This window comes from Perna viridis, chromosome 9 (genome assembly GCF_037379345.1).
Source record: "Perna viridis isolate PV_CMFRI_1.1 ecotype Kerala chromosome 9, ASM3737934v1, whole genome shotgun sequence".
In the NCBI taxonomy this organism is placed as follows: Eukaryota; Metazoa; Mollusca; class Bivalvia; order Mytilida; family Mytilidae; genus Perna; species Perna viridis.
This window is the reverse complement of record NC_142453.1, coordinates 26,417,473-26,434,491: the sequence shown is the minus strand read 5'-3', so window position 1 is coordinate 26,434,491 and position 17,019 is coordinate 26,417,473. Positions and strand designations below refer to the sequence as shown.

Here is a 17,019-nt window from a genome sequence, read left to right as displayed (position 1 = left end):
GGAGGTACAAGATGACATACTGTTATAAAGAACGCCTAAAATTTAAAATAATTGCATTCATCCATTTCAGAGGAATTGCAATTAAAAACTAGGGACCGACGAACAGACAGCCAATTTGAACAATGTAACATAAAGAAACACGCTGAGATGCTCTTAGTCTAAAAAGGTTTTATGTAAGTTTTTGAATGATCACTTACCCATTACAATGTATATGTCTTTTTTGTATTTGAAAAGACTTCAAAGTGTTTTGTTAACTATTTTTTTTTACCAAACATTACTGTTTCTATAGTAAGTTTTTATTACAAAAAACACAAAATATATTCTTATATTCTTCATCGTCTGAAAAGATTGGATACTGCGGAAAAACTAGCAGACACGGCCTTCGTCCCGGCAGATATGATAAACGATCCGGCAGACATTGCCATTGATTGAGCAGCTTCAAAGGCACCCGCGTTGGCTGCTAATTTAGATGCAACGCCAAACACCCCAAAACTACCTAATACTGCAAGGGTTCCAAATGTTCCCCAAAATGCAGCCTTTTTTATGGATTCGAATCGTTCACCACGTTGTAGCCTTTTTTCAATTTCCTGGAATTTTTCGTTTGTATAGTAATTTCTACCATTCAGTTCATGTATCTTTTTTATCAACATTCGGGCTTGCTCTGTGTATTCATAAGAATCTCCATTATTGTTTAGCAAAATGTATCTATTATTTGAAATAAATATTTTATATTCATCTGGCAGCTGATTTAAGAATTCTTGTTTTCTCTTTTCCAAGTCGTTTGGGTCTTTTAGTTTCAATTTTCTCTGCCATTCATCAAAATGGGTAAAAGCTATAACAGCGTATGATTTCAAATCGTCTCCAAACATACGTGAATAAAATTCCAATGTGTTCATATCAGTTTTATCAAACCGTGTCATTGGAACGCAAACCAGTATTGCATGTGGGCCAGGAGATATTAATACCATACTTTCTTTAACATCATTTGTTATCTTGTCGGTTGACTCGTTATGATTGTAGACTCCTGGTGTATCGACGACTACCAGTTTTCTTAAGAATCTTGAATTAATCTTAAGTTGACTAATTTGCGTCACAGACCCTGGATTTGGAGAGGTGTCGAACTCATCATCATCATTTCCGAGGATAGTGTTTCCAGTTTCACTTTTTCCGGCTCCAGTCTTCCCAATCAATAGTATTCTTATTTCATTATCTTTATTCATTCGATACTGCAACGACAAAACACGTCGTTGACCTTGTATCAATAATAACACTCATCAAAATGTTTAATGTTATAATAAAATAAAAACGAAGAGTAAGGAGCAAAATAATGATGAAATCAAACAGTCACTTAGGCATCATGAAGGATAATTTTTAATAAATATCATTTTGACGTCATAAAAAAATATTTAAAGGTTATAGACTTGATGACGATGCTTAAACAATTACTATGTATATGTTGGAAAGCAGTTTGTAACTGTAGAAGTAAGAAATTTCTCTATCAAGGTTATCAAGGTATATTATCCTTGCATTTCAACTGAATGTAGATCCTAGGCATGCAGTTCTAGTTGGTATTTTATCGAGTACTAGTATCGCTTTATGTACTATCTTTAAACTTACCATTTTTTAACAGTTTCTGGTAAAACCTGAAAGAAACAAAATGTATTGATCAATAGCAGCAATTCTTTATCGTAAAACCTTTTAAGGATATGCTACGAATTATAACAGTACTTCTACGCAGTACTATCGATATATTTTAATGTTTACAGTAGCATTGTAACCACACAAAACCTCATGCACGTGTTTGCCAAGCTTGAAGCCGCAGTAATGTAGAAACTGAACTGTCTGTACTGAAGGATTGAAAATTCTACTCTTTGGTTAGTCACAGATACTTTAAGAGACCAAGTATGTTTGTCAAATCAAAATTCTAGCACCTTACCTAAGTATCACACAGTCAAATCTGAATGCTTAATTTACTATAACAAAATCTAAAGTAAGTTTGGCATTCTCCAGGTCTAGATATAGGATAATATTTTAGTGTAATTGATAGAATTAACCTCAAATTTAAAGTCCAGTATCAACCATTTAGTACATAATACGATTATCTTTCAGTAATCAGGTCAATGGACAAAGTATTCAAATATGGGTATTCAAATAGAATTAATAGCAACAGACAATGTGGCATTGCACATTTTTGTAATATTTTTTTTTGTAAGCATATATCTTGTTAAGTACTTTAGAAAACATTAATCATTAACCTGTTTGTTATCGTATTATAAACCACAGCATCCTTATCATTTAACACTTCCAAATTATAATGACAGTTTCAATATCGTGTCTCAGTTGTTCATCAATGAATTATGCTATGGGTTAGGTTAGGGTTAGATTCTTTCCTGTCTGTTTTGCTATAGTCTGCAAATGAACTGATTAGATTTTAGTTTTATATAAACCATGTAACCAACAAGTTGTGTTGTTATAAACGTAAGTACATCACATACCCCTTTAATGGTAAATTTATTTTGTCAAACACTTCTTCATGTTCTTAGAGGGTGATAAATAATTTGGATATAATTGCTAACAATCTCGAATATTGAACATGTTAATTTGACATTAATGAGTTTTAGTATTATTGGATGATTTAATGAATCATATTGAATTAACATACATGTCATGTAAACAATACGATTGTTAGCTATATATTAAAAGAATTGAGGATACAAACGAAAATTCATTCCACAGCAACGCCATTTAAAGCCATATTCAACTTTAAAACTTTTAAAATATATTTGCCGTTCTTTTATAAACTACATCTTTTGAGCGTGCTTTGTCAGACGTATTTGGCTTTGTGTGTACATTGTCACCAGTCTTTTTCATTCCTCAATTCTTACAGGCTTATCAAAATTCATATCTACTCTGGGTTTATTGTTAGACGAGGCAATTAAGATATAGAGAGAAAGTTTAAGGATATTTTTACTCGATCAGCTTTGCTCTAACCTTGAAACGAATGGACCGATTCTTTTTCACTGACAGAAAATATAAGAATTTTTCGATGATTCGAGAAAGAAGCTACTAACATTAGTGAGAATCTCAAGATCAACTCTGCAGCTGATGTATATGACTTTGCAGTCCATTTGCTAAAGAATCTAAACAAAGTCGGTTCAACATTTACAAATTAGATTTATCTCCCTTTGAATGAAGCATTCAGGTTTTTATTGCATTACAATTTTGCAGTTGTATTGTACATGTACATATTGTAACTCAATATTGTTATATTATCTCTCTTGTCGATTGTTGTTTTTTTTAACTATATTTTTATTTACTTGTATAATATAATTGTAAATACATGTTGTCCCGACGCACTAAAGTATCCAAAAAGGTGTGACACGTCCTCCCGTGAATTGTTGGTTTCATGAGTTTATCGAATTGACAATCCGACTAAGACTCTCGCTCTAATGCAAAACAAATGTTTTGATTGAAAAACAAGAAAAATGTACTAACGCGCGTTAGAATGTGTCATTCAATCATTTAATTATTCATTAATTCCACACATTTTATTAATGACGTTGTTCATTTTGATGCATATGATAATATATATACATTTTATATTGCTGCATTTGAATTGAAGTTCTGGTACATGGAAAAAATAAAACAGGGATTTGATGCTACCTAAAGTTGCTTTTAAGGATTATTTAATTGTTCCATTGCATCACACAGAAAACAATAGTATAGTATTGATATAACGTGGTATAGAGAAAAAAAATGATGATAATAGGGATGGAAAAAAAAATGGAGGTAACTGTTCATTCAAAATAATTTGACTTCTCGCTAATGGAAATAACAAACTTACAGTTGCCAAAGATTTATTTCTTGATTGTAATTTAACATTCCTTGGTCGATTGGTTACAGCTTTCAGGATTAGAAAGTTTGATTACTCTTAACCAATACAATAGACCCTGTTTCGAACCAGTCCGATAATCTTATTGGCATTTTATTGTGATAGATCCAAAATAGAAGGTCTAAAGGTAGGCATGTAACCCCTCAGATATTATTCTGATTCTTAGTGGCGTCCCTTTATTTCCTATATTCCAGGTATGGAAGAAAGTCTTTTGAATTAATCGACCAGTGATCGAATAAACGAACTCTTGTTCTCGAGGCGAGAACGCTTTTCCGTTAACCACTAAATAAACTAACTTCTGTTCTCGAGGCGAGAACGCTTTTCCGTTAACCACTGTAGTAGTTTACAAACTAGTAGTAACAAACTAAAAGAACCTAAATAATCGGTTTAAAGTTTATTTCGTAAACAGCTAAAATAATCATCAAAAGTCTTTTGTTGTCAGTACTGGTGTAACCACAATGTGATTCCCTGGATGGAAAAAGGGAAATAGGTGCAACATTACCACAGACTTGAAGAAATTGATTGTGCAGGTCACTACAAAGATAGTCCCCTCATCAATTTTAATGCTCAATTTAAACATTTAGATTTGACATCAGTGGTTATCTCCAATTCAACACAGTGGCCATATCAGTATTAAGATTTATGATAAATAAGACGCCTTTAGTTTTTAAATCATAAATTTTCCTTACTTGTGCAGCAATATACCCTCATCTCCTGCAAACGGTGTTTATATTTCAGATCTGATTCGCTCCGCTAAAGCAAGTTTTAACTCTTCTAATTTTCTTGACTACTCTTTACCGATTATCACAAAATAGCATGCAAATGCTATTTAACCAACACTTGGATATACAGACTGAAATAGAAGAGGTAAGTTTGGCGTGCCGTAAAACCCTCCATTTCGTTTGAAATGCCTGTACCAAAGAACCAGCCATTCCGATGGTGTAGTATCTATTTGTTTTTCAGATTAAATCTGGATTTGCTTTGGTTGCGGATCGGTTATGTATTCAGTAACTTTTTTGTAATCCTTACATTGACAGGCATGTAATTCAGTGTATAATACGTATACATTGATTGATATTATTTCTTCATTGACCAATAAATATAACAGTTTTTCCTTACAACAGATTTTCCGTGAATGAACATTTTTGGCTATTATGCAATGTAAAACCAACAGAAAATTGTATGTCACTGAATTCATAATGTTACAAACTGCAAATATTGTATTAATTTCTTCTTGTCGATAAACAACCTTCATATTCGTAATAAAGGGACGCAACGCCATTATGGAGAATTACTGTTTATACCTACATAAAACTACGAACTAAACAGATAAAGTTGAAATTGGTGCATTTCGTTGAATAGATGCGTAGTTTATGTCAATTAATAATAATTATCTCATAAGTTTTGTAAGGTTTGGAAAGTTTCTGTAAAGTCATCCGCATTAATGCTTGTGTACATGCCTATGGTTACGATTCATGATTAACAATATCTTCAGTGATCAAATTTTTATGTGCACAACTCCTTTTATCAAACAAACCCTTACCAATTGAAGAGCAAGTGAAATGTGTATTTTTTATTTTAAAATACAAAAATATTATATCATATATTTTTCCACATTTTGAAAGAAGCATCAGAGATCGTGCCAGAAGATCTTATGAAATATGGTTAAGAGTGGTAGCTTTTTTCTTTGGGTTAGCTGTCAGGTGGCCATAATAAAAAAAAAAAACTTCATCACAAATCATAGAGGGTCAGCGAGTGTGGAAAGCTCCACGCGCTTCATGAGCATAAATGACTTCCTTTCTTTTCCTTTCTCTTAAATCTCTATAGAGACACATCAGATTGAAAATGGTACCCATTCCTCCTACTATACAGTTGAAGTCCAAGTGAATGTTGATCGTTTTTCCATTCCATTCTTGTCCAGATTATACATGAAATATTTGTGCTGTACAAAACACAACCAGTCGACCATTTTTTTACATTGTATGAAGCACCAAGTGTTTTAAATCTATTTAGTAGGGATTACTTCCATTCATATATTTATTTCCTCATTAATGAAATAAATAATCGATTTCAATTATTTTCAGACATAACAACAACTCATTAAAATTACAAATGTAGAAAAAGTAATTAAAAAGGAAAAAAAAAACATGTATATACATGTATAGAGGCAGTAAGTAAAATAAACACATCATTTTAAACAGAAGAACAGCTGTATGGTCTATTATATCGTCATGGATACCTGTTTGTTTGCAACATATCATATATGTATTCTGCCATACATTGGACAATATAGGCGTGGCGAAGTTTCACGAATTGTTTGTAATTATCTCTGATGACGAATTCGAAAGGTGTTTATGGCACCAGGCCCAACAGAACATGAACAAAAAATATTCTTATCCCAATATTCACAATAAATATTGTTCCACATGTCTCGATTTTCAGTTGTGCACATACAGATGCAACATGAGTGTAAGTATGTATTTTTAACCGTTGGTTATAAACAACCCACACTTGGGCTTATCATGATAATGTATCAGCTATCTCTGTCATAAGCTTGGTTATAAAGAAAGCATGTCTAATGTCACTAAACGACCTTGCATTTATTCCGGAATCGAGTTATATTTGCCGTATTATGAATGTTTTAATCTTCTTAAGTCACCACCAGTATATACATGTTCTATCCTATTCTTAAAGTGGGCGCTGTCCTGACCATTGATTTCCAACACAGTCATTCATATATCCCATACGATCGTACTTGCACAAATGTTTATAATGTCGGGAATAAATTCAAATTGCTTTCTTTCGTCGCAGTCCCACATCGAGGAAAGAGTAATCAAGGGAACCAAGGTTATAGCGGTAACCAAACGAATGCAATCCGGGGACAAAGACCAGACATGGAACACAGACATACACAACAAAGAACATAAAGTAACTAAAATCATACATACAAAGTAACAAAAGTAAATGAGCAACTCGGACTCCATTTAAACTGGGAGCATGGACCAGGTGCACCGGTAGGGTAAGCGTCCTAAAATTGGAAAGTAAACCAATTAAATAAACATGTTTAATCAAAAACGAATTATACAGTGTGCAAAGTACATGTATCTAAAAAAGAGCAGCCTTCTTTTTTGTAATTCAGTCCTTATTACAGGGATATTCCTAATATAATTGACTACATGTTTGACATAGTTGATGATTTCATTTCAAATATATTTTTCACAATGAAATATTTGAAGCTGTATTAAATTGCTATATCAAATATTTCAAAGTTGATTAACATCTCACAACTATAACGAATGTTCGTAAAATTATTGTTCTATATCAATTGATGAGTATTGATGAATTGCTTGAATTTGATTAATTGATTGATTGTTTGGGATTACAGCAGCAATATTTTAGCTAAATTCAGGCGATGAACATAAAATGGATGATAAAATGAACATGAAATGATGATGAAATGACAAATAGGATGGGCCACAAGGATAATGGGGTCGACAAATTTAATTGCCACTGGAAATAGTGAAAGATGAGTAGGGTCGTGCAAATTAGCCTCCTGTGGCGGAATCCTATCGTTCCCACTCCGAGAGAATACCACAGAAGGGTTCTTTGAACGATGTACTACTATGGTTTGCGGTCAAGTTTTCCGTATTATAGCCTGACGACCCCAGCATGTAACATGCCAGGGGTATCCCATTCCACCACCTGGTGCACACAACCCAGCTGTTCTGTGGGCAAAGCACCCTAGCCCCCGGCCAGGGTTCTGAGCACTTATACGTCGCCTTTTACGACAAGCATAGCACTGCTGCGGGCCTATTCTTTTAACACCGGACCCACACAGGGCAGTTGAGTTTAACATCACACATTTTAAATCAAAGTACGTACTTTTGTTGTTCCTGCACGCACTATAAGTTTTGTCTACAAACTGGTAGAAAAGATGGTTCTGACCTATACCATATGCTGAAAGTATAATTTGATGGCGTTTTATTTTCGCTTATCAACATTTACGCACACTAAAAACTATGTTAATGTTCAGATGGGATGTCTTGAAAAAAAAATCGACTACCATTGCTTGATAAACTAGATGAAAATATTATCATGAAGAATACATTAATACGGTTCTGACTGTTAGTAAGATAAACATGGATGTTTGGAAAAACGCTAATCCAGAAGAAAAAAAATTACATGTCGAAAAAAAGAATTCCACCAATCTAATGTCGTATTGCCTCACTTGCTGGTAATGAATTTAAATATGTAGGTCCCGGATTTTGGAAGTTTAATTAAGACTTTCTAACAGATATCGGTAATGTCAAACTTATTAGGAAGTTATCATTGCCTGCAACGAAGTATGAACATGATTTTAAATGGGACACTACTAAATGCGAAATTAGAGGAGTAGGAATAGTCGCAAACATGATGAGAAATTGCACAAAATGTAAGAAGATTAAGAACATTCTTGACTACTTTTTATAGATAGAATGACGTAAATGTGATCTTAGAACAAACTAATAGTCAAGGATGAGATAGAGGATGTAGTGGACAGTCGAACAAAGGGGTCAATTTTACGATCTCATGCTGAACATGATGACAGTGATGAAAAACAGAATAAACACCTTCTTACGCTTGAAAGACGAAATTATGAGAATAAATGTATTACTTAGCTCTGTTCTGCGAACAAAAATGTCACCAACCAATAGGAAATTTCTAAATTGTACAAATCTATGTGGATAATTCGTTCTGTCAGACTGATTTCTTTAATAATGAGTGTATACCTAGTTGCACAGAAAACGTCAAGTGTAATACAAGGAAAACGTAACGGTAGATGACTGAATGTTTTAAAAAACTTTAAAAAATAAAATGAGTGCAGGCACAGATGGTCTTACAAGCAAGATTTTCATACTCTCATTAGATTTCTTTGTTCTGTATTTTCTATTTTAGATATCAGTAAATTTATAACAGATAGCTTTGAATATTCCATACAGTGGGACAACTTTCTATTGGTCAGAGACATGGTATCTTGCCAAGGGCACCAACGAAGGATAAAAATCGCTCCTTTTGGGGAACTGACGTCCTCTTCCTCCTTTAAATGTTGACTTGAGGATACTCGCAAAAGTAATTGCTAAGAGGATGAAACCTCACCTTCCTGACATAATCATTTCTGACCAAACGGACTATACTACCAATAGATATATATGTGAAAATTTGAGAATAATTGCGGACGTTATATAATTTACAAATATTTAAATGACCAATGTCTTATTTATGCTATTAGACTATAAAAAAGCTTTTGACCATATTCAAGTATTTCTATGACTTCAATATCGGAGAGGTCACAATTAGCCAATGACACCGCATGTTTTTGTTAAAGATAAGGAGTCAGCTAAAATATGTCTTAAAATTTTCGATGATTTTAGAAAGTTATCAGGTTTAAAAGTCAATCTATCAAAGACAGGGGATAATTAGATCGGAAGAGACTAATATGACAGAGATGGTTCTTTACCAATTAAAAGAACTTTTTTTTCAATAATTGGCATGAGTTTTGATGCCATGACGAATGAAGACGGTTAAAAACTCGATAGTTATATTGATTAAAATTAAAAATTTCCTTAAACTGAACAGGGTAGACTCCTTTAACTAATTTGTAATGCAATTCTCTGTTACATGACAAAATATAAAATATCATTCAGAAATTTCTATGGTCGAATGGTCCGTCAAATATAAAACAAAAAAGTTATTCAGCAACTGATCACTGATGAAGATAAAAGCACATAGTTTTTAACACTAGATGATTGCATTGAGCGTTATGAGGATCAGAAGATTTATGTCAGATTCCAACGCGAAAATGAAAAGTGTCTATAATGCCTTCCTATTCAGATTGTTTCAATTCAAAAGACATTTTTTACAGTAGATATGGTGTGATTTTGAAGACATTCCATTAAATGTTCCCCCGTTTTATTTAGATACACTAAAAGCATGCAAGAAGATAAAACGTATGTGTTTACCTGAAATTTAATTTGAAGTTAGAAAGGTATTTATATAGGTCAGTTCGTATATCAAGATACATAAGAGCACTATTTTCTTTGAACGATACATAATTCAATAAAAGGACTCTAACAAATAGGCTTCTGGAACAGGGTTATGTTGCTACAAGATTAAAGTCATCACTACAGAAGTTTTATGGTCGTCATCATGAACTCGTGGATCGTTATGGTGTATCCATCTGCACCATGAAAACTGATATATTCAACGAGTCATAGTTTTCCTTTCCTGTTTTCCATGTCTGGTCGTTGTCCCTGGATTGCATTCTTCTGATTACCGCTATAACTTTGGTTCCCTTGATTACTCTTTCTTTTACATACATCTCTAAATGAAAAAAAAAAAAAAACAAAAAAAAAACACCTTTTTAGATATTTGGTCTAAAAGGGCATCTATTCCGCAATATTGGAAATTTTACTATTGGATACAAATTGGTTCAAGATTGAAAGCAGTGCTTTAAAAAAGAAAGTCTTTAAGCATGAAAACAGGGTACAGCCAATGAATAAGATTTGCTCTCAAAATAACCGTAGTATGTTAAATGATGAAAAAAGTTGCTCCCGCGGCTGAAGATTATTAATACACAAATTGGCAGACAAACATAGGATAAAATTTTTAAATTGCCTTTTAAGTACACGTTTGTACAAAGTATTGTACAAAATAGTCGCACTAAAGAATTTATATAGAAGTTCGGTTATGTCGCAAATAGTAAGTTTGAAAAATGTAATAAAATAGAATTTATCGAGCACAAGACTTCGATTGTGTGGAATTAAAACCTTTCTAGGACACTTTTGAAAATTTGTGGATTAAAAGTTTTGGACATACATTGAAACTTTCATTTGCTAAAATTGTATTTGGAATCATGCAAAACAACCTGGAAGTTGTCAATTTATGTATTTTTACCAAAATACTTCATCAATTGTATGACTTTGAATTATCCCTCTCAGAACATTTGTTTTCCTTTCTTTTAAAGTTATCGAAAGAGACAATTGATACTTATTAAATATGCATACCTTTCAAAAATAAATTGAACCTGTTTAGAGAGAAATTTAGTCTATTAATGAGCAATCTATCTCCAGTGTGATTATTACTGATGGATAATCATAATAATGTCTGCACAGTTCCAAGACGTGTTTATATTTTTATCTATATTAACAAAATGTTATGATATCGTATATGTTATTACCAAACATTGTATAATGGCATGAACGATTTGTATACTTTATGTTTATGTAACCTGAACATTACTTTTACAAGATTGCAGTCGACACTACAGTAGTTTTATGGTCGTCATCATGAACTTGTTGATCGTTACGGTGTATCTATCTGCACCATGAGAAACGATTTGATCAACATGCATAGTTTTCATAGTTATTTCGTAAATCTTTATATCGACATACTGCGTTCTTATACATAACACAAACATACACAGGCAATATTTGTTTATGTTTTCTTGTAGTCATAATCAAACTAGCGGCTTGTTTAATCTTTATCGTTTTCACGGTTACCGTTTTTACATTGAACTTTTCACACCCATCAAATTTTTCAATGATTAATTTTTACTGCTTCCCCTTTCCTTCATTGCGTCACAAGCAGACTATAACAAATTCTTACAAAGTCATATATCTGTCAAGCAGCTGTCAGAAATCTTACAAATGTCATCACGATATCCCTTAGGTATTTATTTCTTTTTATGATATATATTATTTTGAATATTTTTATATCCAAATTTTATTACAGTTAGTACACAAAGGAATTTATTTTATAAAAAAAAATCATTCCTTTCCCCTTTTGAAAATGAAATTGGATTTCATTATTAAACTAATGGCTGTTCTGACTGTGGTCAGTATTTTATTGGTGCAAATATAATTACAATACAACTTAAGATAAAATTAAAACGGAAAATGTACTGGCAAAATGAAATTGTTTCTGCTATTTGTTAAGACCAGACCGTTTGATCTGAATTTGAATTCATCATATCATTATTCTTAATGAATGCACTGTGATATTTGTTACCATTTTCTTATGTATAGGACAGTCAAGGCAGAGAGTCTCATGACCTGTTTAAAGAAGAATTAAATACAATCACAAGGGCGGGGACAGACGGTGCAATTGCCTGTTACTTTTATGTCACCAATGCTAACCTCTTAAAGGAAGTCGGTAAGTTAGAATATCGGATGGTGTTGTTTTCACAGACACTAAAAATTTCTTGTTACTTTTTTTCTATCAGGTTTCCCAGCTTCTATTGGAGGTAATGTTTAGATATTTGGTATATTACTTTTAAATGACGAATTGTACCGTGTCTCTCTTTCCAGAATAAGTAGGGGTGTTCTTAGAACAACCTATCGTGCAACCCCTTGTTTAACTTTTGATTATGAATAGTTTATAAAATAAAGGAAATGTTTCCTTTCCTTTCCTCTTTCGTCTACCCCGGACTTGACATTTTATGAGCAACTCGGCTGGTGTTTCTAGAACAGCAGAGGACGCTTACCCTATCGGTGCACCTGGTCCATGCTCCCACTTTTTAGTGGAGTCCGAGTTGTTCATTTGCTTTTGTTACTTTGTATGTATGATTTTAGTTATTCTATGTTCTTTGTTGTGTGTGTCTGTTTTCCATGTCTGGTCTTTGTCCCTGGATTACATTCTGTTGATTACCGCTATAACATTGGTTCTCTTGATTACTCTTTATTGTGCATTATAATCTTATTCTGTGTGAAACATTTTATCACAATCCAATTTCTGAACTGTATTAAGCTTGAATGTTGTGTTCATATTTACCCATATTGTTTAGGGTTGACTACTGCTGTTGTATCAAACTGCGACCTGCATATATTATGTCCTAATATATTATTATGAAGTGCATACTGTCCTAAGATTTTGCTCTGGTGACTTTTATTGGATTTGTGAAGCTAATAATATATTTTTACAGTGACTTTCCTACAACCACGACACTCTTTTGTTACCAATCTGCTTAACAATACAAAGGATAGACACAGCTATTGGTATATTTGAACTGACCAGTTGCTATTGAAAGAGCTGATGACTACTCACTTTTAAATCTTTAAATAGTCAGCTCCTGGTTATTAACATCTGAAGCAGCTACCTGGGCTATTCTATTATTATTGGTAAGGGGACTTAAAATTTAATAAATTTTATTTTGTTTTGTATTTTGTTGCTAGGCTGAAAACCATGACTAAGAAAAGTATGTTAAAGTATTTATTTTATCTTAACTACATTGCATATAAGTCTTATATATTATTTTAAAAATGAGACCTCAATTAATATTTATTCTCCCCTACATAAAACAGGAATAGGCCTACTAATGTACCCTTTTAATATAAAATGTGTGATTCATACTATAGTTAAGGGGCAAATGTTACACGAAGTGTTAGTTTGAGGTTCACGTGAATTACAATTTTTGAAATAGTGCTGAGTTTATTTTATATCGAACTAGTTCAAAACACAGTTCTTCAGAATGACCAGAATGAAAGTTTTAACTTTCTCGTCCTGAAATACATTAAATATCTGCCTTAGGACGTAAAACCACAGTCAAGCTAACAAAATTCTATGTAGAGCTCAACACATATGACAAGTCCAAGATAGGGGACGCTTATATTAAAATTATGTTTGCCAGGAATACTATTTAATTATGCGTTATACATTGTCCATGCTGTTTGCTACAGGGCGATACTTGACCAACAGGTAACAAGTTGGTTGGATATTGGCGCCATGACCTGCTACAGTGACTTAAATAATTTTGTTTATTTCATATCAGTAAAAAAATAGTAATTTTAAATGGATAAAACCTTTAAATGTGGTATTAATTAACCTGCAGTATTAAGTTTTACCAGTCAATATCATAATGTGATAATGCCCGGTTATGAATTTAGAGTTATATTCCTATATTAAAACGCATTCGTGATCAAGCAATTGTCAATGTAAATATGCAGTTACACGATCTGATAAAAAAATCGATGGTATGGTTCTTCAATCAAATAAACATAATTGTTGATAAACAAGTCAATATCGTGATATTTAGAATGCCCGAAGGACAGTGGTATTGACAGCGACAGCGATAATGAACTCGCGCTACGGCTCTGACATTATCACGATCTTAGTCAATACCGCCGTCCTGTGGGCAGTCTAAATATCACGATATTGACCAGTTTATCTGTTGTCTGTGCGCCTTTTGTGATGTTACCATGTAATGTAATGTAGCCTTTGGCAATCATTATCCCCATAGGGTATATATGCGTTAAATATGATTTTATGCTTTGCCAATGAGGTGCGGAGCTATTGTGTTTAATTGTTATGGGTTTTGTATCAACCAATGGGAATGCGCGACATTACCTTTGACACACAAGGTGCGTCTGCGTCAAAAGACCTGGTTCCCGGGATTACATTCTAGGTATTATCTACTAGCCATAAACTATCTCTTTATTCATATATGTGTAACATACTGCATATTGCGATTGGGAACCAGTCTACTACAATCAGTTCTTAACTGAATACATGTACATCGGTCATTTCCGTTTGATGTCACTTCCGACTAACAGATTTTGAGTAATTCATCATGTTTTAGAGCATCTCCATATATATGACGTAGCTGACGTTCTGTCCCTTTAATTGCCAAGTTTCGATTATCAAAAACAGCAGAATGCGTGGAAAGATTCTAGTCAAATTTCTTTTGAAGGAGGTGCCCTAGTACGTCGGTAAATTCATGATTCCTTTTAATATTAAGTCTCAGTCCTAAAAAGGGTGTACTTAGTTAGTTCTAATCAACAAATTTGAAAAGGGTCGTGCTTTGACAAAGGGCACTACTATATCTATGTTTATACCTTATTTAAACCGATCTTTTTAGAGTGCTACACAACCAAATGTACCACATTATAATTTAATTTCAGAAGTAGCACGCTCTCTGATTGGATACAAATATATGTGCATCCATCATCTCACAGACTGAATTTTGTATATGTCTGCATCGTCATCAACCTTTTTCCGATGATTTACTCGTTGAGTGTTTGATACTAAAATTAAATTATAATTACGAATGAATGTTATTTTTTTGCCCGTAGTGCGCAATTGAAAACAAACTGCTACGCAGATTATTTAGTGTGCACCACGTGCTCGTGCTTGAGGTTATTTTTTCATGGACCGAAAAAAAATCACAGTCATTCTTAAAATAACATATCATATATAAAATTTCGTATGTAAATATTGGCTTGCTAACGTATGAGTACCATATGTTTGAGAAAAAAACATGTGATAATCATGTGATAAACATATTTAAACTGAAACATATGATAATCAAATCACACTTCATTCATATGAGAATTATACTGCACATCACTTATGCGTTGTACTTTTGGCAATGTTTGCCTATAGATGATCCCACAAAAGATTAACTCATTTTGCCTGAAAGAGTTTGAAAATTATCGTGTATTGTCAGCTAACCGGTACTCAGATACTCTAATGGAAGTAAATATTGCCAAGTTTTATAAAGAATAGCGCTTACCTCTTCCGTACCAATGATCATTACTACCAAAAGTATCAAAGTGGACGAAAGCTCACATGTTAAATCGCATGGTCATTATGTTTATGTAACGGGTGAGTGATTCTATTCTATTCCATTCTGATTGAGGTTCAAAAAGTCAGTAGACGGTGAAGGATTAAGTCTTGGTTATGCCATCCATGACCACCATTACAAGATACTCTTAAGAGCCCGTATCGCGCCCCTGTAGATTTGAAATCATTTAGTCGCATCCTTTGGAACAGAAAAGATATCAATCATTCATGCTACTCGCTAAACCGTTTGAGCGACAGAAAAAATGAATTATTTGTAAAAAGCATTGCCAACAGCACCCCTTTAAGTTTCAAAACATTGGCACTTAAAGTTTCAGAGGTGTTGATCTTTATATATGAAAACATAAAAAAGCTGAAAGACCATAAATTCAACATGATCAATAGAATTTTACTGGAGAAAACTCCTAAGATATATAACTGTGCTGAATATTTTAACCTAGTCTTTATTTGTCTTCACCATAATAGTTATTGGAATAATGTGCAAAAATAGCTGCTTATACCCTACTCTCTATTTTAAATAATGACAGCCATGTTGATCAACGGATCAAAAAACCTCATAACGTTTCTGTGCACAATACATGTGTACAGAGTTTGTTAAGAATCTGTTCTATAGTTTCAGAAAAGTATATTTTTAGGAAAAATAATAATGATTTTAGGCTTCGCATAATTGTACTATTACGTTTAACTTTTTCTTGATTATACATCGTTGTGCTGATGGCTCGACCAACAAGAATATGCGACACTTCCTATAACACATCGTATGCGCGTTGAAACAATCACATCCTAACGGCATTTATATGTCACTTCTGAAAAAAAGATTTTTAGCCATTCATGAATTAACAGAAGATCTATAGATGTACATTGAAAATGTATACACGTACACGAAAAAACACGAAAATGAGTTGTAAATATGATGCAAAGTGGTCCAGTGATCTGTGTAAGGGTGCAATAATCGTGTGCAGAAACAATGAAGACTTAAGTTCTTCTCGTTTTTTGTCAGCTTTTCATTTTAGTTAGGTATACACCCCCCATATGTGCTGAATACACAACTACTTTGGCACACTTTTTTTACGGTCTTGGCTATCCTTAGGGATCTCGCACGACCGCCTCTTACGGAGATTCTGTTAATAAATGTCTGTTTGTAGTTGGAGGTAGCGTACCCCAGGCTTCGGGATATCCGATCAATGAACTCAGTCAGAGTATGTCCTACTAGCCGCTGGGCTGCTCTGTTGACGCTATGGCCTACTCCTAGACCTCACGGGGGTCCGAAAGCGTTTCCCAACTCTAACTGTTTGTGTGTACGTCAACGTGTAGAGTGACTAAGAAATAATGTGGGTGGCTCCTTTTATCTTTACATGGTTCGGCGACCCATGACACATGTGTCGACGTAGGTGTATGACTTCGATGATAATTGAAATATAATTTAATTTCTTTTGCCTTACGGATTTTGAAATAAAACAATGTTCATGGAGTATTTAACACAATACACAGTATATGATAGCTAAACCTAGGTG

General features: G+C 33.4%; 1 protein-coding gene across 10 annotated transcripts in view; it reads right to left on the bottom strand.

The window, feature by feature from the left end:
- Positions 1-274: 274 nt before the first annotated feature.
- Positions 275-17,019, bottom strand: part of LOC148607539 (GTPase IMAP family member 4-like) — a 33,434-nt gene continuing 16,689 nt past the window's right edge. For 4 of the 10 annotated variants that reach the window (XM_088543440.1, XM_088543443.1, XM_088543444.1 and 1 more), the window contains exons 3-4: positions 1,618-1,643; positions 275-1,226 (exon numbers count right to left, since the gene is read on the bottom strand). In XM_088543440.1, the coding sequence (XP_088399566.1) occupies positions 333-1,226; positions 1,618-1,620 (897 nt within the window). In that variant the 5' untranslated portion in view covers positions 1,621-1,643 and the 3' untranslated portion in view covers positions 275-332. Of the gene's footprint in view, positions 1,227-1,617; positions 1,644-2,255; positions 2,410-4,581; positions 4,605-7,774; positions 7,850-17,019 lie in introns of those variants that run through there. The other 6 variants (XM_088543447.1, XM_088543445.1, XM_088543450.1 and 3 more) reach the window with 3 other exon arrangements.